Below are 24076 nucleotides of genomic sequence, written 5' to 3'. Positions count from 1 at the left end.
ATACATAGCTTAACTCAACTAATTTAACGATAATTTAAATTCTTAATATTTTCTTATCTTCAGTGTGGCGCCGAATGTAGCCTTAGCGCACCACCCCCCAAATATGGACATGATGATGTCATATCACTACCATATTTGAGCACATCACACCTTTTTTTGTCAAACTAGTTTGATAGTGTATACTTAGCTTAACTCAACTTATTTGATGATAATTTAAATAATTAATGTTTTCTCATCTGCAGTGCGGCACCGAATGTAGCCTTAGCACCCCTCTCTGCCCAACTTGGTCAACATTATAGTACGAAAAGCAGTATCCCACAGAAGGATAGTCTTGACAGTATCAAACACTATAGCCCAAGTAAGTACACTGTTGAATTTCTTTTCTAATATTTCTGTTAATGAATAAAAAAAATCAAATAAGCATTCATCATTTAGTTACAATTTACTTATCGTTTCTTTCTTTTAAGTGCATGGTAAAGACGACCCAAAAAGTTTGCGAATGGACTCAAACCTTGATTCTGAGATAGCGGCTGTACGAAGTGTTTTGATGAAAGGGCATCTAGATACACGGGAGTCCCGAGAAAGTCTTCTCCGTGATTTGTCAATAATACATCAAAAGCAAGAAGATCGATTAAGAGATACTTCACAGGTAAATATGTAAATAGACCCCTAAGAGGGTTGGAAGATAATGGTAGAAGAGGAAGGGTATGAGTTTGAATAAACTACAGTAATTTTAATTAAATTTAAAACTTAATAACCAAATAAACAATTTACAATAAACTAATTTCACAAATTCCGAATTATTATTTAGGAACTAGAGAGTGTTAAGCAGTCCAAGAGAGACAAACTGAGGGACTCGGCAGAAATAAAGAGAAAACTTAGAACTGAAATTGAGAAAATGAATGCCGACCATGCACGTAAAGTGTCAGAGATGACAGAATGTGAAAAACGACGCAAAATAGAAATTGAACTGTTACGATCAAAACACTTCGAAAGTCACGATGACCTCAGACTGGAAAATGTACGCCTTCGTGCTGAAAATGAATATTTACAAGGAAAACTGGAAAAATTGGAGAAAGAAATGAAGAACATTAAAACAATCATGCCAAACAGGTACAATACCGAAAGTGACAAGTCTACGTCACCCGACGAAGGAAGTCCGCCAAAAAGGAAAGCGATAGAAAACATAATCAAAATAAAGACAGAAGTATCATAAAAAAATACAAGAAAAACACAAGAAAAACTTTTGAATTTAAACTGACTTTGCACGATAAATACTACAAAGTATTGTGACATTTATCTGAAACTGAAATAAAATAAAGGAATTATATGATGAGAAAAGAACGAAATCGTGATGGCCAGTGAAAATGTACGTGTGTGGATTACATAGGATTCAGTGGATCTCTAGAAAATTATAGTATAATAATGAAACGGGTATTGTATTCTATGTGTAAATGATTGTATGTTCTGTGTACAAAGAGTATATCGCGCTCGAATGAGCAGCCAAATGTATGTTAAATGTAAATATGTCATTTATTGTATATTGTGTTTATTTCAAATAATGATTTTCAATACAAATATGATTAATTTGTATACTCATTTGGAGATTATTATTAATTTTATGTATCATTTTTTTTGGTAAATTATTCTTATAAAGAAATGTGATTTTATCCTATAAATGGATGTAGATATATATTATAATTAAAAGCAGTATATTCACCACAGTAATCAATTGGTAATGTAAATATATTTTGATTAAACTACTAGTTACCAGTTTTAGTAAAAATCATCTGTATTTTTTGAAAAATAGTCTAATTTTACATAATTTTGACTATAAACTCATTAAGCATAAACACTTATGTAAAGTGGATCATTTACATATAAATGTTGCAAACAATCTTTTTAATATTTAAATATTCAAATTTGCATAAAAATTTGAATATATTATATTATTCATATAAAACTCCTTTGCAAAGTGTATTGTTTGCATAACATTAATGTTTATGCAAATTTTAATTTTATTCATATTTTACACTAATTTAAAATAAGAAGTTATGTAGTATAGCGTTAGAGATATCCAAAATTTGGCAAAAACCTTGAACCATCTCTATGCTTGGAATCATACCTCTAATCATAGAGATATTATCTCTTTGCTCTTAATATTTACTCAAAGTCACTCAAACTAGGCATTTATTGTACTCGCTATTTGATCAAAATTATATGAAAAATGTCCGTTTTATATCATATAATGGTATCAGAACCTTGAGGTCAAATGAGGTCAAACAAGCAAATACATTTAAATTTGTTACCATGAGCAAGGTTGAAATTATACTATAATAAAGTTTAATTATCATATTTCTGAGGAAACTGGTAAATGTATCAGCACATAAAATTTGAATATTACAAGAAATAAGCATCATAAATTTGGCAAATATTGCGTTCAAAAGCTGCACTTATTAGCTGAAGCATCTGTTCCGGTTTTTAAATGTTTGGTACTTTTTTAAAAGAGAAAAACAGAACTTGGCACATGCACTTAGTCATGTGACAAGTTTACCTTCTTCTGATTGATTATTGAAAGGGTCAAAGGTCAATAAAACCACAGGGACTGGTCAAATGACGCATTGCTTCATATCCTCCATTATATCACATGATCTTTTGTAGGTTACCAATTTAGTTTGTAGTACCCAGGATTTAAACTATAATTTTTCCTCCAGTTATTCCTAATAATTTTTTTTCCTAAACCCTTCTTAATAATTTTTAAATTTTGTTCTGTTCACTGCCATATGCAATACAATGTACATTATCTTGTTAATTAATAATTAAATTCTTAATGAATAGTATTTGAATCTTTAGATATACAATAATAAAGCAAAATAACCAATTAAAATTTTATATAAAATTAAAAGAATTTTATATTATTAGCATAATGATACAGTGCTAGAACATCTGCTTATAAACAACGCATACAATTAGTTTGTGTCGAATTTGAATCTTCAATCTTTGAAATTTCGGCTTGGTACGCAACACAAGGACGTACCCGCACCGCAAGTAATTTGACCAATCGCGATGGATCAACTGTCGCTTATGATTGGTTAAATCACCTGTGTTGTTGCAGACAGTAGGAGCCAAGCTTTAAAACTCGCATGAATATTTAGATTTGTGTGTAGAATAAACAAAGAAACCAAAGAACATTTCTGAGTGAGTTCTTTGATAAAATTTCACACACATAATTAATTGTATTCTTTCCTACTAATTGTATCATATTTTGATCATACCATATCTGAAATATCTGTAAATGATTGATTTTTGTAATTATTTTTTTTTAATCATTCTGAATTTATTATGAATAAAATATCTGATCCAGATTTTTAGCAGTCAACAGCGATTTTTAAAATTTACAATCAAGGCCCCAAAGAATGGATTTTCCGCTTGGTTCTCTATTGGCTTGAATCCATCTGACATGATTAATGTATTTAACAGTAACACTCTGCATTTTTCATTTTCAATAATGTGGATATTATTAAGTATGAAAGGCCACATGTGTCAAATTATGTTTATTTACATGAAAATGATTTTTTTCCCACTATTTTTAGTTTAGTAAAAGGAACACATTTATAAATTAACATTTTAATTATTTTAAAAATATGATTTTACAATGTTTCTGAAATGTTAGTACAAAGACCTATTTTAATTTTTAAGGATGTAGATTTTAATAAATTCTTCCCCTTCCATATTTGGAGGTAAGATATATAATACGGGTTAATAAGAAAGTACACATAAAGTATTTATGTATTTTTAATTTAATAAGATACTTTAAATTATTATCAATAGCTGATAACCATAATCTAATTTTTAGCGGAGACTGATGTGTTTTTTTTTGTAGTAGGAAGTGTATAATGGCATATACTGTATTATACCATATATGGTATGAAGTATTACTGTACCATATATGGTTACGGTATGAAGTATTACTGTACCATATATGGTATGAAGTATTACTGTACCATATATGGTATGAAGTATTACTGTACCATATATGGTATGAAGTATTACTGTACCATATGGTATGAAGTATTACTGTACCATATATGGTATATGAAGTATTACTGTACCATATATGGTATGAAGTATTACTGTACCATATATGGCAAGTATTGCTATTAATACCATACAGTATATGCCATGACAGGGAAAAATTTCATTTGAAAATTTTGTTTAGCAAAATTGCGAATCAAACTGATTTTTTAGTCAAGAAACATAGTTTTGTATTGTATTTTTTGCTACACAATTGTAGAAATGTGTAGCAAAAAGGTTGTTTTGTATAGCTTTTTTTTGCTACACTGACGAAGTTATTCCCTGCATGAGCAAGTTCAGATGGAATACTTTTCTACATATAAAATATTACGAACATCATGGTCACTCGGTAAAATTGTTGGTATTTAACTTTTGATGTAACTTACAAAGAAGATCGCAAAAAAAAACGTACCAATTTAAAAAAAAAACTAAAATCGCTTTATAATGCTCAAGAATTGTGTAAAATTGTTTTATCTTAAAGGTGATTTATTTTAAAACATTATTATGAATTCGTACAAGGTTCTATTGTAAGAATTAATATTTTTTTACTCGCGTATTCAATTAAGTGGTTTTTCTATTATGTTGTTATATTTTCACTTAACTAATTGGTGCTTCACATATATCATACATGTGTATAATATGCATTTAATATTACAATACTTGTCCCCATATAACGATGTGTGCCATGTGTTTTTGCCAAGTTGGACATATATGTCTGATAGAGCTATTATATTGGTGCAGTTGATTGTTCATCACAATCCACCAATATCCAATTGGCATATTGTTGTTGTAATAATAATAATAAGCAAATTTGTTGAATTTGAACTGATTACGATATAATCTAATGCTTAATAAAATATAACTATCCTGGCAGCTTGAATACACATGCAATATTATGTGTGTACTAATAAGCAGTTGGTAATTAAGTATTCATCCTGATGATAATAGAAATATCCTGGGTGAAAGCTGTAATATGATTGGCTTATAATGCTAATGTACTGAGTGCGTAGTCAATTTATCATTTCGTGATAAAAACTGCTTTTATGTGACGAATGGATTGCTGCTGTCGATGCGATTGAGACATATATGCTGGTTTAAGTTGACGGGATCATTGCGTCACCACGGGTTTACTTGTTAACGTCAAATGTTTCATGAGTTAATAAATTGATCCACTTTTTGTAGTTGTACAGAATTCCGACGTTATATATAAGTTTTCTCATTATTAAATGGGAACTATTGAGAAATATAAATATATATATATACGACAAAATAAACGTTCTATTGACAAAGATGATTACAGTGTTTTCAATTGTTTTTTTTTTATGAATTTTTATGAATTTTTGTAAAAAAGATGAAGAGATTAACGATATTGACGCAAGAGTCACTTTACTGCGAAGAATAATTTAAAATAAGTAAGCAATAATGTTGACTGTTAATGAGGAATGTAAAAGAACACGATTTGTCTATTATCACGACTAATGTCGTACAGTGTATTACACGCAAACCACTCAAACGAGAAAAATTATTCAGTAATATGTTATAGTATATTTTATGAACATAATGGCATTGTAGTGTACTGTATAACAGAAGGAACATACATAAATTAATAATGTAGGCTGTAAAATAATTCATGTACGGTATAATAAGGAGCAGAAGGCTGTAAAATGGATGCCATTGCTACAAATCAAAGCATTGGGTCAAGGGTCAAGGTTGACAGTAAATTTTAAAAAGCGATAACACAAGTGGTGGAAGGCTGAAATGTTTCTGGCAAGAAAAAAGAAAGATTATTAACATTTGATAACCATGTGAATCAATTAGTTCACCCAATTTCTTGACAGCAGAAACAAGGTAAATGTTCAATAACAGTTAAAATTCTCTACTCATAAACAGAAGTACATGCAACAGTATCTGGGGGTCAAAGGTAGGCCTAGGTCAATGTTGTCTCATATTATTATTGATGTTGCAGGGGTAAATTGACCTCCCTGACCCTACATCCAGTTCATCCAAAATATATTCAGCATTATAGGTTTACTTCAAGGGAACAAATTTACACTGAAATAATTTAAAAATAATTTAAAACTTTTTATTTGTGTATAGATAGTAGATAATTAAATCAACTTGTGAATCATTGGAAGGGGAGTGGAATAAATGGAGGAAAGGGCAGCTGGTATTATGTTCACTGAACCGTGACAGCATATGGCCGACAACCATGTTGTATTAAAAAAAAGATTAAAAAGACAGGATGTAAGGGTGCATAATTATAACCATATTAAACCGCCTTCAATACAATACTACTAATAGAAAAAAATTTGGAACATTTTTTAAAAAATGGAGAGAAAAAAAAGAAATAGAGTATTTGCAACCTGGAGAAATATTCCCTGGTACTTCTTTTTGTTATAAGTCATTAATGTTTCTCTTGTCACATAAATATTCACAATAATATTTTATTTGTTTTTATAATTTACAAAAGTGTTTGACTTCTTGCAAATAGATTATGAATATGAAAAGATAGGCTGAAAATAGTCTTTATAAAATATACGGTACTTATATTTTAATAAGAATTGCCACAAGTTATGGTGGACATTGGACATCTGACAGTGTACAGTTGACATTTGATAGTGGACAACAGATCCACCAACTCTTTTGCCACTCTTTGGAACACTTAATGTCGATGTGCTGTTTTAAATGTTGCTTTTAATCAAATTAATATAGGCCTAGAATTTAAGGTTTTATCATGACCATACATAATATTTTTTTAATAAATTAATATTAATATAATGTACAAGAACTATACATACATGACTAGATACTCAATATTCCTTTTTTTCCCTTCAACATATTGTATATTTATAAGCAAATAATACTGTTGCTCCATTATAACTCTGGTCTTTCTTTTTACGAACCTCTATTAAGGTATCTAATGTAAAGAAGATCTCAATTCAATTCAATAAACATTTATTTACAAAATCTGAATACATAGAGTAACAACAAAGAAACAATATGGTACAGTATTATAAATTAAAAAAATGTTTCAGAAAATGAAGGCAAAAGCCCTGAAAGATGTTGGGAAACATTTTGAGTTGGGTGAGCCGCGACAAAAAAAAACACAAATAAAAAAGAAAGGAAATGCATTGAAGAAAATAATAATAAACTTCATAATCTAAAATATGAATAACAGAAAAAAATAAAATCTGTTTCTGCAGATGAAAACATGACCGAAAAGGTGTATTTTTTTTTAATTTTGAGAGAAGTCCTTTGAGGACCCCCTTCCTTTGAGACACCCCTATTAAGGGGAAACTTGTCCATAAAATAAAAAATGTCTTAATAATATGGCCAATCCCTACCTCTATTAAGGAAGCAGCCCTATTAACAGTGGCGTAATGCATAGGCCACTGTTTTAGCACTCCTAAGGGGCCCTCCAGCGTTTAGCCAGTTAGCGCTCATAGTCGTTACGCCACTGCCTGTTATTAATTGTCTTCATGTATTGGGCCTACACGCATTTTATAAATTTATGACCTCATGATCATAAATTTGATACTTAAATTCATGAATGTTCCTCACATGATTGTCATAATACAGATGTTTTTTTTTATTTAACCTATGTCTATACTATCAATTTCGGAGGAGAACAAATGTACAGCTTTGATCGGTTTTGTTTAATACTCAATAATGATAGGTTGTGGAAAATTGGGAATACCTACCAGAATATTAATACGTTTAAAAAAAAACAACAGAAATTGACACATGCCTGATAGTAGTAAGTGAATATGACTCTAATGAATATATTTTTATATATTCTTGTGTCTCAGATGTATCCAATCTAAGCCGACATAATGACTAAGCCATAGAATGCAATATAAGTGATATATATATATTCTTGTGTCTCCGATGTATCTGATTCAAGTCGTCTTGATGACTAAGCCATAGAATGCAATATAAGTGATATATATGTATATCTATGTGTCTCCGATGTATCTGATTCAAGTCGGCATGATAACTAAGCCGTAGAATGCAATATAAGTGATATATATATATTCTTGTGTCTCCGATGTATCTGATCCAAGTCGGCATGATGACTAAGCCGTAGAATGCAATTTATCTGTTCATCTTAAGCTACGATTTAGAATTCTCATTTTTATTGCAACTTTAAGTTGGCACCTCTGGGAAATTGTATCCACAGTGATCAATTTCAAAGCTTTGATGTAATAGTTTTATGTTATTTGTACAGAAAATCATTTTAATTGGCTAGTATTGCCGTCGCTGGATTGATAAGCGTAGGTTGAAGTTCCAAGGCTTTTCTTAGAAGTATGAGACATTTGCTATTATTAAGCGACAACTTTACCACACTTTACCTAGCACGCAGTTTACAAAGAGTTCAACTTATAACTTCAGTTAAATAATAGTAGAGTAGTTATTCTGACACCATTATCATACAGAAAGCAGCTATGAGAAGCGCTCACTGGCTAAACCCCCAGGTGCCCAAAGGCTCAAGGGGTCTCAGAGCATGAGTAGCCGAAATGCAACTACCCAACGTTGGAGGGCCCTTTTCCCCCTGCATTAAGCCACTGACAGAAAGGCCCAGGTTCAATTATTAGTAAGAACAACTAAATGACTAAGTAAATGGTTGAAAAATATTGGGGAGGATAAGGCGGCATGACCACCCTACAACATAATTCTGAGGCTTTAGTATCAAAGAACTGCCTACAGTAATATCTCATTTCTTATTTTCAGAAAGAATAATGGGACTCACCTTTTCCTTTAATGCCAATATGGAGATAAACGGTCAAACAAGAATTTCAAACATGATTTTCTTTGACCACACATTTCTTAAAAGATTCGAGAAAGTGTAGTGCAAAGTGAAATTTTTTATTTCTATTATACAGCAAACTATTTAAAATGAATCTGCTGATGGAGGGTTGTATTCTGCCACCTCTAATGTCTATGCAAATTAAGGGTGTATGATGAGGTTTAAAGCAGATACCAATTTGGAAAGTAACTTTTAAAAGAAAATACATGATCACTCATTTTTTTTCAAATTAATACTTCTCTTTTTATTTATAAAATAATATTTCCTTTTTTCTTAATCTTTCTAAAGATCTTTTTCTCAAAATATTCTTCAATAGAGGGCGCTAGACTTAATATTTTACATATCATAGTATTGCCATTTCTGTTGCAACTGATAACCTACGTTCAAATGACTTTCCAGATGTTTTAATATTTATGTAGATTAAAAAATGAAATATATATATTAAATTAAAAGTATATAGAAAATAAAATGAAATTTTTGAATACCTGAGATTTCTTTCGGTAAAAGGTCATTGAGTGACCTGTGTAAATCTTGTACACTATCTCATTTAAATAAACGTTTCTTTAATAAATGTCTCTCTGGTTTTAGATTTTTAGCTCAGCTTGGATTAAGTAAATCTTTTAATATCTGTTCTAAGTTAATCCTTTTAAATGAATCATCTTTCTTTATTGTTACAGCTTGTGCTTCTTTCCTCTCAGTAAACGTACGTGATTGGTGGAGATCAACTGCATACGTTATGTTATGCTTACTAGCTGAACGAATGAACGATCCGTTTGCAGAAACCGTGACCATCTCCAAAGCATCTCCAGTACCGAAAATGATCTAAAATGTTATCAAAAATAGAATTATGTCATGGATGCAGTAGAATATCCCACAATGCAATGTGATTGATACAAAGAGTTTCCACAATGCAATATGTTATGGATAAAGTAGAGTATCCCACAATGCAATATGTCATGGATAAAATAATAGAGTATCTCACAATGCAATATTATATCATGGATAAAATAGAGTATCCCACAAAGCAATATTATATCATGGATAAAGTAGAGTATCCCACAATGCAATATTATATCATGGATAAAGTAGAGTATCCCACAATGCAATATTATATCATGGATAAAGTAGAGTATCCCACAATGCAATATTATATCATGGATAAAGTAGAGTATCCCACAATGCAATATTATATCATGGATAAAGTAGAGTATCCCACAAAGCAATATTATATCATGGATAAAGTAGAGTATCCCACAATGCAATATTATATCATGGATAAAGTAGAGTATCTCACAATGCAATATTATATCATGGATAAAGTAGAGTATCCCACAATGCAATATTATATCATGGATAAAGTAGAGTATCCCACAATGCAATATTATATCATGGATAAAGTAGAGTATCTCACAATGCAATATTATATCATGGATAAAGTAGAGTATCCCACAATGCAATATTATATCATGGATAAAGTAGAGTATCCCACAAAGCAATGCAATAATGTCATGAATAACCGTCAAGGCAAAATGTAATTTATTATTAACCTTTGGCCTTTCCTTGATCTTATTACTCCATCCCAACTCCTGTGTTCTTTTTGATACACAGTCATCAACAATTGTGACTTTTGTTAGCAGTGTCTTGGCTCTGGCTTGTTCCATTGGACCTGCAACATTGCTGACAATGCCTTTGTAGATTGTAATGGCTGTTGAACAGGCAAATAGTTGTTTACCTGAAGAAAGAGGAAATGACATCACAAACAATAATTGATCATCAATTGACAATGCTTTACAAATTGAGTGGAATTAGAAGACCCCCACCAAGTAACTATGCCAGTGTTTACCAATACCTTTTAGAATGTTATAAAGTGCGGTCAGTTGAGGGTGACACCTTTCCTCTATTGCCTGATCATTTATCAAAAGGCATTCTGGGTAATCAAACCAACATCCATTATGGGTAAGGTTGCTGGTCATTGCTATCATGGTTGATACGTCCAAATTCACCCGATTTCGCCGTGGGTCACCAGCATGTATGACCTTTAGCTGAGAAGTAAATATAAATGATTTTACACCGACTAAATTCCTTATAGGTTATGTTCCAATACTCAGTTTGGTAACTAACCTCAGTAACTAACCTCTTCTAAAACTGACCAATCAAAACAGGGAACATCAATTCTATGATCATCTGAATTGCTTAAGACATGGCCGTGTGTTGCTATGCCAACTGATTCCAGTTCACCTATTTTTACAGAGAATATGATTTTAAATTTAACATTTTTCACCATACACATTTTCCATTCATAAAATTGAAATTATTAATAAGTTCATTGTGAATTCAACCTTATTTATGCTAACCTTTGACCTCAGAAGGTAAACCCTTGAGAAACATAACATGTACTTTTGGGACGATGAACTTGACTGGATTAGAGGAAGCAAAGTTGTTGTATTCTAGCGCCTGTTCAACTATATCTTTATCGCCATAATCACCCTCACCTGCAAAACATTAATTATTCATACTTTATTTTAATTAGCTCATTATGTATTCGAGAATGTAAACTGTTTTTATAATCTTGTATGCACACTTATTTTTTTCGTTATTATTTAGATTTAAGCTTATTACTATTTCAAAATAACCTTATTGATTACTGTATACTAGGTAGTACTCTAGATTTAAAACATGCATGCGCAATGCATGCTTCTTTTCCAACACCGTTTCATGGTACTATGGTTTGTTCAAATATATAAAAATAATCGCACCTTGCCAGACTCTGTACAGTGCATGTCCTCTTCTGGCAGTTACCTTTACCCAGATGGCACCATGATTGGCAATGACATCAATGACCAGTGTCTTCTGATTCCCCTTCTCATCTGTGGCATGCTTAGCAGAGAAGATGTCACTGACACCTGGAAAACTTTCAGCAGCAGAGAGCACTGCCTCCAAATGGGTGAGGTTGGTACTTTGCAACTGGTTCTCTTTCAACTCGACATCTCCACTTTGGAGCTGAAAGAAATTAAACAATTTAGAAGGTGTGCCACAACTTTAGTTTTTAGGCCTATCAATAGAACTTATAGAGCTCTTCTTCTCCATTCCATGTGACTTACAGTGTGTAGGAAGTTGAGTTCTGCTTTAATTCTTTTACTCAGTTTAGGAACACTTCGTACAGAGGGTTCCTTCAATTGAAGTTGCTCCGCTCGTTGTATCAGCTCATGAGCTTTATCAATAAGTGGTTGAATTGATTCCATAATTTCTTAAAAATTTTGTGACAATAAACTTTTAGAGTACTAGTAGACTGGTGCTACTATTTTCTAGTAGGCTAGTTATTACTACTACTGGAAGGACGTCCAAGACTAGAGGCAGCATATATACGTACACATCCTGATGGATTGAATACAACCCCCTATTACTGCAGGTGAACAAACTTACAATTTACAGGCAAGAACTTATAACAAATATAACAATTTAGTTAATATTCTATAGGCCTATTACATACTATTGCATCATGAAATGGCACTGAATAAGACAGTTTTGTTTATCCTGGAAAATTCATTTGCTGCCCTCTTTTTGACTTGTACTTTAATTCCTCACGTGATTCTTAGAAATCCAATCAAATCGAAATGAAAATGAACTCTAACAATCTAACAGTTATGAAACGATTCTAACAAAACTAAAGAGGGCTCATTTCCCGCGTTTATGTTTTGTTTCAGGAGCGTGTTCTTTGTGCATTATAGGCCTATCTTTACAATACGGTAACGTTGCAGGGTACGAAAAGTAAAATATTTCGTGCCAATAAAACCACCATCAGAATGCCTAAAGCAGCAAACAACGATGTACCGAAAACGGCAGAAGCTAAAAAGAGAAGAAGAAAACCCAACAAGAAAAATGAGGATGGCGTCTCAGATGGGAAGAAAGTCAAAATGGAGACATATCTTACCCCTGGGGAAGAAGTGGAAAAAATCGTGAGTTCACATTGATCGGGTCACCAATTATCGGCCGGATGCTGTGTGAGATTATTTTTGCACCAAGTCTAAAACCCCCTTATGCACCCATACCTAGCGACTATTTATCCAAATATTACTTGGATAAGCAGGTATAATACTTATTTCTTCAAGAAATTTAAAAATCCCTCCAAATTTAAACTTATTTTATGGTGTTGTCGTGAACTATAATAATGACATAAACACAAAGTGATTTACTTTTCGTTTACCTAGCTATGTACTCGCCGCCGCGTATCATTCATTGGCCGGCTGAACGGTTTTATTCGTACAGCTGTATTCTCAATAATATTAAATGACACCATGTTTTATTTGTGCTGGTCCAGTGTAGTATTGTTGAAGTTTATGCCTATGATTAAGTTAATTAATCAAATAATGCTAGGCATGCCTACACTGTCACTAGGCCTAGTCTCTCTCTGTGTATATGATTAAATTAGTGAATATCTACTAAAATTATTGATAAAACAAAGTATCTACCTATCATAATCATAGGCCTACTAGTACTAGTAGTAGGCCTATCCACTTAAGTTGAATAAAAAAAAAAGTTTAATGATATTTTAATATAGAGTTAAGTACCCACCACTGAAATTAGTTCTCAATTTTATTGGTTTAACCAGGAAGTGCAAATAATAACATGAACAGTACTAGGCCTACTGTCATCAACTAGATAATACATTTTTAACACAAGGTTTGATTTCAGCTATGATGACTGACATATAAGGTCCATAATTATGTGAATAATAATATAATACGCGGCGAATATAATATCATCATTCTTTTACCCACACCCAAAGACCACAGTCAGTACAGTAATGTATCTCACATTGCCACATGGAATAATTTAACACATGCTGTGTACATATTTGCTAACTAGATGCTAACCTTAGCCAACTTGCATCCAATGTACACTATCCACCCATCCCCTACCCAGACCCCCTCCCCCAAAGCGATGCATCCATATTATTGAATTGAAGGCTGATGATGCTAAGCATATTTGCTATGATCAACACTATACCCTTCTATTAACTTCTAGGTGCAGTATAAATAAGGCTCTGTCTACAAACTTCATGTGTGTTTGTGTATATCACTACAACATTTGGGCACATTTTGTCAAACTAGATTGATAGTGTAGACAGACCTTAAAACACATAAGTCTGTAAGTCTACATTGATACTTTCTTGAGCATATTCTATATACTATAGTGTGCTCAATAAAAATATTGGTGCATTTAATTAAGGAAATGGTATTGATCTTGACAAAGGTAAGACTCTGGGTATATTAATGACAAAATCAATATAACTACAGAATCCAGCTTCACTAAGGAACTCCTATGCTGTATAAAATAATTGTAGACAATTTGTGATTTAAGGAGAATATGTATTCGACACCAAGATTTAATTGTGCTAGGTCTATGTAGATGTTAGCAAGGATACCCACTTTTAAACTTTCAACCACTTAAGTTTAATGTCTTCCATTCAGCCTAATTTCAACTAGCTCCTACCTACAGTACCTTAAAGTACTGTTATTTTTTTTAACCTATAACCTTTAGCCACCTGCCCTACAGTGTTTTACTATATATAATAGTATATCTATTGATGTGCTGGAACTCAGCTGAATTATAAATATGTTTATTACCCAGGTCCCTGCATTATGCCCATACTGTAGAATTTACCTCCATGTTGTAGAAAACTCAATTGGCCAGCAGCCTCCTTCCACCATTTTCAGATCTGAACTTTATTCAGTTATTTTTTTTTACATTTTTAAGTTTCACTTAAATAATTTATCTGCCTATGTAGTTCATTAATAAATGTTACTTTAAAGACTTTTTATGTTCTTTAAATTTAACCCTTGGATTATTTTGGTGTATTTTATGACATTAACAGAATAAATTAAAATATTTTACCAACAATATTGTACTGTAAATCTACACACAAAAATACTGTTTCATTTGGTACAATGTTCCATTATCCTCAATTCTATAGGATATTAATTTTTCAGACAATACAGAGTTTATTTTTCTTTTTGTTGGTGTTCTGTTTTTGTGTGGAATATAGGAACAGTTGCATTCATCATTGCCCTTCGTCACTATTCAGTAATATGACTCCATTGTTCATATCCAAACATAATTGCCATCTGGACCCTACCACTGTGTCTTGGTCTATATACCATTTGTACAGTACTATTGAATTTGATTTATAAGTCTTGCCCATTGTGGGAATGCATTGCTATTTATTATAAGTCCTGTGTATCTGTGAGAAAAAAGTGAGACAAGCCATTATGATCAAATATTTTAATGTAATCTGTATATTATCAGAGAAGAGTGAAATTTAACTTTTTCCTTCTATGCTAATAATATCAACAGGGTTTTTAGGGCAGAGACCACAGAGACTTTAACATGGCTCTGTTAGTCTTTGCTAGTAAGCTAGAGGCTCCCTTCGTACACACCAAAATTGTCTTCAGGGCATTTCCATGAGAAATGGACAAAAATGTACATGACCAGAAGATTTCATTTCTCAAAATATCATAAATGTTATATATTTCTTGCATTACAATAAGTTATACTTCTATGAACAAAAAGAATTATTGTAATTTGTTTACGGTAATATTAATGAAAATAGCGACATGATTTTAACTAAAGCACTACATTAACGCGAGGTACAGAAGCATAAAGTTTTTCTCTCTACTGTAATTCGTTAGATATCCTTTAATCTTCTTAAATCGTAACAAAAATCCTGGTCTACCGTAACTTGTTAGCAGACCCTCTGTTTACCACGTTTCAAGTTTAAATTCTAGACATAAACTCGTCACCGTGATGTTCGGGTTAAACTTATTTGAAAATTAAAAATCTTCAATCAATGTAAACAAATTTGTTCAATATGAACATGTAGAGTGTGAAGTAAAAAGATTTTCTTGCGAATTATTCATAAGACAAATGTTTTATGGGTAATGATTAATGAATTTTAACAGACGTGACCTTGGTAGGGCATTGACATGCGAGCGAACCCTGTACATCTGATCATGGTCTAGTAAGACTAGTTAATGGAAAATGTACTTAACAAAGCCATTATGATAATAACATGGCCGTAGATATAACCAGACAAGCATTTATTTTAAATAGTAAAAAAATTATTCTTAAATTTAACTGTTTAACAAATAATGACTTGGTAACACTGTAAGAGCGAGTGAAATGTTAAAATGAGAATTAATATCAAAATAATTTCATGTGTACATCTTTTAAAACATGCATTATTACTGTAAATTAAATTATTGTTTCTTAATTAATTATAATTTAAAATGTGTTCTGTGCCTGTTAATTTAATAATAATAATAATAATAACGATTATAAATCATATAATTGTCTTTTCAACACCCTAATTTTAGTATATAATTATTAAATGTGTTTTGTGTCTTAATTTAATAATGATTAAATGTTATAAATAATGTAATTGTCTTTTCAACACAATAATTTTTGTCATCAAAATAACATTTTCAGATTTGTGTGAAAGAAGTTTGCTATGAATCAAAGCATGTAAACAAAATACTTGATCTGTTTGCTCTCAGCCTAAACTAACATATTCCATTCTACTAAAATGGATAAAAGCTCTAAAATATGATGACGAAAGTTGCAGTAGACCAATTCTTGTTTGGGGACACCATAGTGTTCCATAATAAGAGGTGTCCTCTGAATAGAGGCTGTTTATAGTGTTAAAACTTCTCCCTTGAAATTGCTTGACCCAATTTGTTAAGTTAACATTTTATGTCTATAGACTTAGATTCATAAATAAATGAATGTTGTTGTTATAAGATTTCAATTAAGTAGTTTTAATAATACATTTATTTTGTTATATTTTCAGCGATTAAAGGGGTCCACAGTTACAGGAGAACTACTTTTTTGTGGTGGAACCAATTGGGATTTGACGGGGCGTAGCCAGGTACCAAAGCATGCCAGAATGCCCGGTAGCTCACCAGTCGGTGGCCGCAACCTTTGGTCACCTCACCGCTTGTCTGCACTCTCAGGGATTCGCGTTAAGGCAGTGTTTTCTGGCCCTGTAGCTTGTCACACTCTGCTGGTCACAGAAGAAGGCTTAGCTATGAGTTGGGGTAAGTCGCATTTCTTTGTGCATTTATACTTGATTACATATTTTTATTTTTATGTTCTGCAATAAAAATTCTTTTGTGGTTTTAGGTCGGAATGATAAGGAGCAACTAGGACACGGTGATGCGGTACGAAGAGACAATCCCACAGTCATTGAAACGCTAAAAGATTACACAATTGTGGAAGCTGCGTGTGGACGTAATCACACTCTATGTTTGACAAGTGAGTACATCAGGTGCTTTGCTTACAGATGTCCCATGGATGTAGGCCTCTATCAGAAGCTAGGATGGCTACCGACAAAGTTAAAAATAGTTTCTGCAAATGAAGTTAATATGGTTGTTTTGAATGCTACTGCATCCTCAAACCTATCGTCGTATCGTATTTTAAAATGATTATTACTATATTTTTTTTAATGATCTATTATAACCAACAGATGAAGGAGAAGTATTTGCATTTGGTGAGAATAAGTTTGGCCAACTTGGTCTTGGATTCCAATGTGAAGGAAACAAAGAGGACAAGACGTCCATTGGTGTACCGCAGAAGGTTTGTCAAAACTGCATTGTCTTGTTTCAACTTCTTTTTGTCAGATCTGTGTATGAATTTACAATTTAGTATTTGGAAATGTTTTGATGTTAGATCTAAATTATAACTACATGGTCTACATAGGCAAATTTAATTGAGTATTGGAAAATGTTTTGAAATCTTATAGAAAATTAGTCAGATCTACACATTTACAATTGAGTATTGGGAGACCGAGCCGAGCGGTTAATACAGTGGAACAGTAATTACGTAGCCATAACATCGAGGCTCACTCATGGTTCTGGTGGTAGAACGAATCTTCTCGGATAAGGACTATAAACCGTAGATCCAGTGTACACATTTAGCTTATGTGCACTTTAAAGAACCTAGTACATCTTTCAAGACAAGTAGGGTGTCACAGCCACTGGGTCCTCTGGGAGATCAGTCTGAAGAGGTCGCCCAGTATAAATAAAATATTTCAATTCAATGTTTTGAGTTTTCTAAGGATTTAGTCAGGTCTATGTATGCATTTACAATTGGATGTTTTGAAGTCTTATAGTAAATTTAAGGCAGGCCTACGTAGACATTTACAATTGAGTATTGGAAGTCATGCTTATTTTAACATGTTTGTCATTGGTTGTTGTTTTCAGATTCTATACGATGGTCAGCCAATTACAAAGGTAGCATGTGGCGGTGACTTCAGTATGGTTCTTGACCTCAAAGGTCGCCTCTACTCGTTCGGCCATCCAGAATACAGTCAATTAGGTAAAGTAACGTTGTGATAGTATGTGTCACAACCCCAAATTCAGAATTGAAATATTGGAAGCCATCACAATGATGATTGGTTTGTAACCATACAGAGATGTGCTCTTTTTTTCTTTAACTTGTTTTCTTTATATTTTTACAGGTCACAATAATGATGGCCAATACTTTGTAACGTCCAAGAAAGTGACCTTTGACTGCCAACTAGTTCCAAAACGAATCCAGGTGTATATAGAACGAACTCGTGAAGGTCAAGTGAAGTCGCTGACTGGGGTTTTGATAAAGGATGTTGTATGTGGTGTTAACCATACTGTGAGTGAATATTTGTCTCCACTTATTAGTAATTTTAAGAGTATTGTGTGTATACAAAAACTCCTCCTTTAGGACTCCCTTATTCTGGGGATGCTCCTATTAAGAGGACACTTTCCAAATTCAGTTAAGTATGATGTTTGCACACCGAGAGACGCACCCCCTGGCGCATATACCCATGTGGTCCTTCGCCAGTATTCATCCAGATCCAGATCCAATGAAACTTATGAGGGGCATTCACTATGGCCAACCACTAATAAGGGACACCCCTATTAGTATTAAGGAGACACTTTCTTTGGTCCTGAATGTGTCCTCTTAATAATAGCATGATTTATATTTTATTTAAACATTTATTATATTTATTCACCATCTTTAAAGAGGATACCTTATACAGATTCTTCATGAAGAACTGTCTTTTCAATCTTTTAGAAATCATATTTTTTGATAGGATATTTATTTACACTGTTTGCAATTGGTAGGTTGCTCTAGACATCCAGAAGCGTGTGTTCACATGGGGTTTTGGTGGCTATGGCCGCCTGGGCCATCAAGGACCAAAGAATGAACCAGTACCTCGTTTATTAAAGCCTTTTGATATGCCAAATAGAGGTGTAAAAAGCATCCATAGTGGGTCAGCATACTCAATGGCTATAACAGAGACGGGTAAGTATCGTACTAACATTGTATACAGTTCCCAATACCAGAAACTCTCCCAATACCAATATATTATTTTTATCATTAAAAACACATTCCAAAAACCAGACTTTCCCAGAAAACCAGACATATTTGGCCCAAAGGTGTCCGACGGTATTGGGAAAGTTGAATGTATTTTCATATTTTTTTATTGATACAAAATACTAACAAGTGATATACATTCGAGAAGAAATATTAACTTTGAATTAGCATTTTTAACTCTATGCTAGGCCTACCTAACATAGACAGCAAGGTATAGTGACCAAACAACGTTTTTATTTGTTGAAGTTTGATCATAAATTTTATGTCTGATCTTGCACCATAGTGCCTTGAAACTTATTGGGTGTGGGTATATATAACATAGGCTAATTTGCCACTTGTGACCCACAATCAGTTATGCCTCATAACCCAGAATTTACTTTAGTCTGGAAATTGATTGTAGAGAATGGGTTTGCAGTGTATTAGCACCAATGCAGTGTAGACTTATTTACAAGCTACAGTGTAATGTACAGTGTAATGTACAGTGTAATGTACAATGCACTGATTTTGATCATTTATTCTGGATATTGGCAGTCAATGTGTACATTTTATTTTCATCTAAGTTACGTTGTTGTGTTGCGTCACTAGTGGGAACCACGCTTTATTCTCAAGTAAACTTGGGATATTGACAGCTGATTTGTTTAAAGTGTACATTTTATTTTCATCTAAGTTATGCTTATCAGAACAGTTAGTGTAGGACTATTTTCGATGCAGATTGGTGCTGTAAATATACAATGCATTGATCTTAATGAATTTTAAGCTTGGTTCCCACTAGAACATAACGCAAGGACGTAAACGCAATGCAAGCGTTTTAACCAATGACAAGCGAAGTTATAGACAGTTAGCAATCATAAGCGAATAAGCCATTGCTTGTGATTGGTCAATTCACTTGCTTTGAGTTACGTCGTTGTGTTGCGTCACTAGTGGGAACCACGCTTTATTCTCAAGTAAACTTGGGATATTGACAGCTGATTTGTTCAAAGTGTACATTTTATTTTCCTCTAAGGTATGCTGTTCTTTTGGGGTCAAGCCAAGACAACAGGTGAAGCAACCATGTACCCTAAGCCTGTACAAGATCTTATTGGTTGGAACATAAGGAGCATAGGATGCAGGTTTGTCTTGTGGCCAGAGTATAATCTAGCCTAGCTTTACTATCATGCCGTTAGTGCTGTAAAATAGATTCAATCGTTGATGCGTAATATTTGGTATAAAATTTAAACGAACACCCGGCAAGCAGCGGTCATAGTCGCTGTTTTGAACTGCACATGTATGTTGATTGTCCTGGAGGGTAGTCGATGTGTTTTGGATAATAAAAGAAAATCTAACCCCACAACGTAGCACACTAGATTGTGATTAGATACCCACTATCCAGTCACATGACTAGGTCGGATTTGAATCGCCGATTCTGACTATTGTATAAAAACTATTAAATATAATATTAAATAATATTTATATATAGAATAATTTATGATTAAGCAAAATTGTATACATATAAATTTTAACTTTTCTATTTTTTCTTCCCTTAGCAATCGCTCTATCGTAATAGCGGCAGATGAGAGCCTAATTAGTTGGGGCCCATCACCAACATACGGAGAATTGGGCTACGGCGAGAACGGACCACGCTCTTCCACCTGCGCAAAGGAGGTCAAGACCGTGGAGGGGATCTTCATACACAGCGTGGCTTGTGGGTTCGGTCACACTGTGATGATTGCTAGAGACGATGAGAAAGAAGAGGACAAAGAAAAGGTACAGAAGCTACCAGTGTTCTCTCCAACACAATAGAGGACGGTGTTCTCGCAGATATGGTCGGTGTTCTCACAAATACAATTTGTGTATTGTAACACAATTGTAAATGGGAGTGTTATCTCTGCAACTTCTTAAAACATCGGGTGTTTCATTGATTATGTGAGACAAATTCAACTGAGTATGTGAGTATTTTGCACTGATATTGTGAGAAAATCTCACAGGCCATGTCAGACAAAATCATTGTGAGACTATCTCACTGATCTCTAATTATCAAACATGGAAAATGTGAAACAAACATCACGATCATGTTTACTGATTGTGAGAAGTCAATGGTTATATTAAATAACTCGCAAGACAAATCTTTTTGTGCGAGACAATCTCAGTATATAAGGTAATTCTCGCGTACGCAAGACAATCTCACAAGGATGCGAGAATAATTTTGTATGGTTCTCGTGGTGTACAATATTTGCCATGGGTTATATTATATACCTCACTAGACAAATCTTTCTGTGCGAGACAATCTCGGTGTATGAGGTAACTCTCGCGTATGCAAGACAATCTCACAAGGGTGCGAGAATAATTGTTTATGGTTCTCGTGGTGTACAAAGATTTGAAAACTGCAGCTTTACTCAAGTATTGAGTCAAACAACATAGTGCAACAAGTGCAACAAGTGCAACATATTTTTTTGCAAGTCCCCTTTTATTTCATTTAATAATAAATTCAACAACTTTACTAAAATAAACAACTCATCATATTATATGAATGCGAGTTGTAAATTTATTCACTATAAAGCAATCTGTTTTTTTGTATCTGTAACAGAAATTATATCGACAGATTTACTAAAAAATAAATTTTTTTTTACTTTAAATTTATAAATAGTTACGACAATTCTTGCCGCTAATGTATAATTAACTCTAAATATAGGCCAAAATAAACATTTTTGTTGCCCGTCTTGCAAATTTCCCATGTTTTTTAAAGCAATTGCAAGTAAAGAGAGTGAGTTGTTATAAAGTATAATATGTACATACGTAACTTTTCTGTAATTACTTTGTCTAGCATTCATTCCAGGTCGCTAAGCAAGTGCTTAACGAACGAGCAACAGGCCAAGAATCTACTGTAAATATTTGATTAGTTTTTCATAAAAGTTTTTACAGTTTCTGTGAAATGGCATTGCTTGTTTTCATTTTTTGAATGTTCGTAAACAAATATTTGCCAGTCACATCTTCTACAACAACAAAAATATACTGGTCCAAAAATGCCTCTTTTTTTTTTTTTTTTAGAGTTGGCAGCAGCCATATTCACCAGACATAGACATAGGCTAAGGGTATTTCAGTATGCACTTTACGTACAAAAAAGTTTTAGGTCTTCAAAACCTTCAGAAAATTCAAAACAGTTTAAGCTCTGTCAACACTATCAAACTTTATGTGACAAAAAAATGTGATGTGCCCATATTTTTTTGATACGAATATTTCCCTAATTTTGTCAACTAATGTATAAATGCACAGTTAAATTAATAGAATATAATATATATTATAAGTTATTAGAAACTAACCCAATATTAAATATTCTACAGAATAGATAATGGAATACTTAGAAAAACCATTTTACACACTGAAATTAGGTTGAAATTAATTTAATATTATTAGTTGTTAATACTATTCTACATGCATGTAAAAATCACATTAATATTTTTTGAAACGAGGATTGAGAAACGGAAACCATGGCAACAGTTAACAGTGTGCTAATTAAAATATAACATTTAACAATTTAAATTATATTTAATGAAGTTACATTTGTCAATAATGTTTATGCTAGGCTGGTCTACGTCTAGTGTAAACTGGTTTAAAATTGTGATCAGCAAAGGGAACTTATTGAATATATACTGAACATTGTTTTTTGTTGTACAGTATATATTTGCAATAATTTGCAGTAGAACACTTTCTTTGGGGACTATTAAGGGACACTAAGGGGAACTCTATTAAGGGCACACTCACTCTATTAAGGCTGGGCACACTCACTCTATTAAGGCTGGGCACACTCACTCTATTAAGGGCACACTCACTCTATTAAAGGGGCACACTCTATTAAGGGGAACTCTATTGAGGAGACACTCTATAGAGGGCACACTCTATTGGGTCCTAAAGGTTTTACTGTATAACAATTTCTCCGTGTTTGGTGCTTTTTACGTCGTTTCCTTGAACTAAATGGTTGATTACTTTTTTCCGAATGTGTGATAAATCATTTGAAGCAATTTCTCACACTTTGTGCTGTACATAAATTGGTAATTAAAAATGTTGTTTATTTAATAAGTTTAATTTTGTCTGCTGGCCAGTTTGTTACTTTCATGAAACACATTACCATACATTTTGTAATTTCTGTAGATTCTTGTAAATGCATTGAACATGATTCCATGTTTTTGTTAACTGTAAAAAATACTTTTATTTTCTATCGGGACAGTTGACCATTTGCCTTGTTGTGTTGAAAGACAAAACCAGTGTTAGTTTGGTTGACCTTGTCAATATGCAACATTTGATTTCCAAACGATGACCGTGCCATGGTTGACTGTGCCTATAGCTTCAACCACCTGTATGTACAATCCATTCCAACCACCTGTAAATTTAAATATATGAATTTGTTCTACAGTTAAGCTTCAGCCATGTAAATTGGTATTATTTGTCAGCATATTGAGGATAGTGTGGCAGGCTGCTCACAGCTGACCAATACTTGCGACCTTTGGCCAGTAATAACATGGCTATAGCACAATGTCCATTTCACCAGTGTAAATGGGTGCTTATGTCATGTCAACCTACATTTAAATTCATTTTTAACTAGTGTGAATGAATGCCAACTCACTTGCAAATCAGGTTTTGTGTATTAAATGAATTACCTCTCATGATTGGTCATAAATATACCAACTCTGTAGAACCAGCCAATCAATGGTCATGTTACAAAAACCAAATATATACATTGATGTATGTATAAAGTATATATATTTCTTTTCACTATTTAAGACAATAAATTTGAATGTTTTTGTACTTCAA

The 24076-nt window shown here is 32.9% G+C and overlaps 3 protein-coding genes across 3 annotated transcripts in view; 2 read left to right on the top strand and 1 right to left on the bottom strand.

Moving 5' to 3' along the window:
- Positions 1 to 5368, top strand: part of LOC140045248 (uncharacterized) — a 31633-nt gene extending 26265 nt beyond the window's left edge. The window contains exons 4-6 of the mRNA XM_072090076.1: positions 243 to 358; positions 468 to 649; positions 812 to 5368. Coding sequence (XP_071946177.1) covers positions 243 to 358; positions 468 to 649; positions 812 to 1216 — 703 coding nt within the window. The 3' untranslated portion in view covers positions 1217 to 5368. The remainder of the gene's footprint in view (positions 1 to 242; positions 359 to 467; positions 650 to 811) is intronic.
- Positions 5369 to 9065: 3697 nt separating this feature from the next.
- Positions 9066 to 12423, bottom strand: LOC140043875 (UPF0415 protein C7orf25 homolog). Its single transcript, XM_072088353.1, has 7 exons — positions 11983 to 12423; positions 11638 to 11881; positions 11236 to 11373; positions 11016 to 11119; positions 10731 to 10923; positions 10429 to 10613; positions 9066 to 9703 (listed from the first exon to the last, which is right to left on the bottom strand). Exons 1-7 carry the CDS (start codon positions 12121 to 12123, stop codon positions 9479 to 9481), a joined length of 1230 nt encoding a protein of 409 aa, XP_071944454.1. The 5' UTR covers positions 12124 to 12423; the 3' UTR covers positions 9066 to 9478.
- Positions 12424 to 12558: 135 nt separating this feature from the next.
- On the top strand, positions 12559 to 24075 carry LOC140045246 (protein RCC2-like). Its single transcript, XM_072090074.1, has 9 exons — positions 12559 to 12837; positions 16728 to 16974; positions 17060 to 17191; positions 17403 to 17512; positions 18139 to 18253; positions 18396 to 18562; positions 19039 to 19219; positions 20295 to 20400; positions 20815 to 24075. Exons 1-9 carry the CDS (start codon positions 12685 to 12687, stop codon positions 21068 to 21070), a joined length of 1467 nt encoding a protein of 488 aa, XP_071946175.1. The 5' UTR covers positions 12559 to 12684; the 3' UTR covers positions 21071 to 24075.
- Position 24076: the final 1 nt, after the last annotated feature.

The sequence above is a fragment of the Antedon mediterranea genome, chromosome 3 (assembly GCF_964355755.1).
Source record: "Antedon mediterranea chromosome 3, ecAntMedi1.1, whole genome shotgun sequence".
Lineage (NCBI taxonomy): Eukaryota > Metazoa > Echinodermata > Crinoidea > Comatulida > Antedonidae > Antedon > Antedon mediterranea.
The sequence above is the reverse complement of the archived record's forward strand: the minus strand, read 5'-3'. Positions and strand labels throughout refer to the sequence as shown.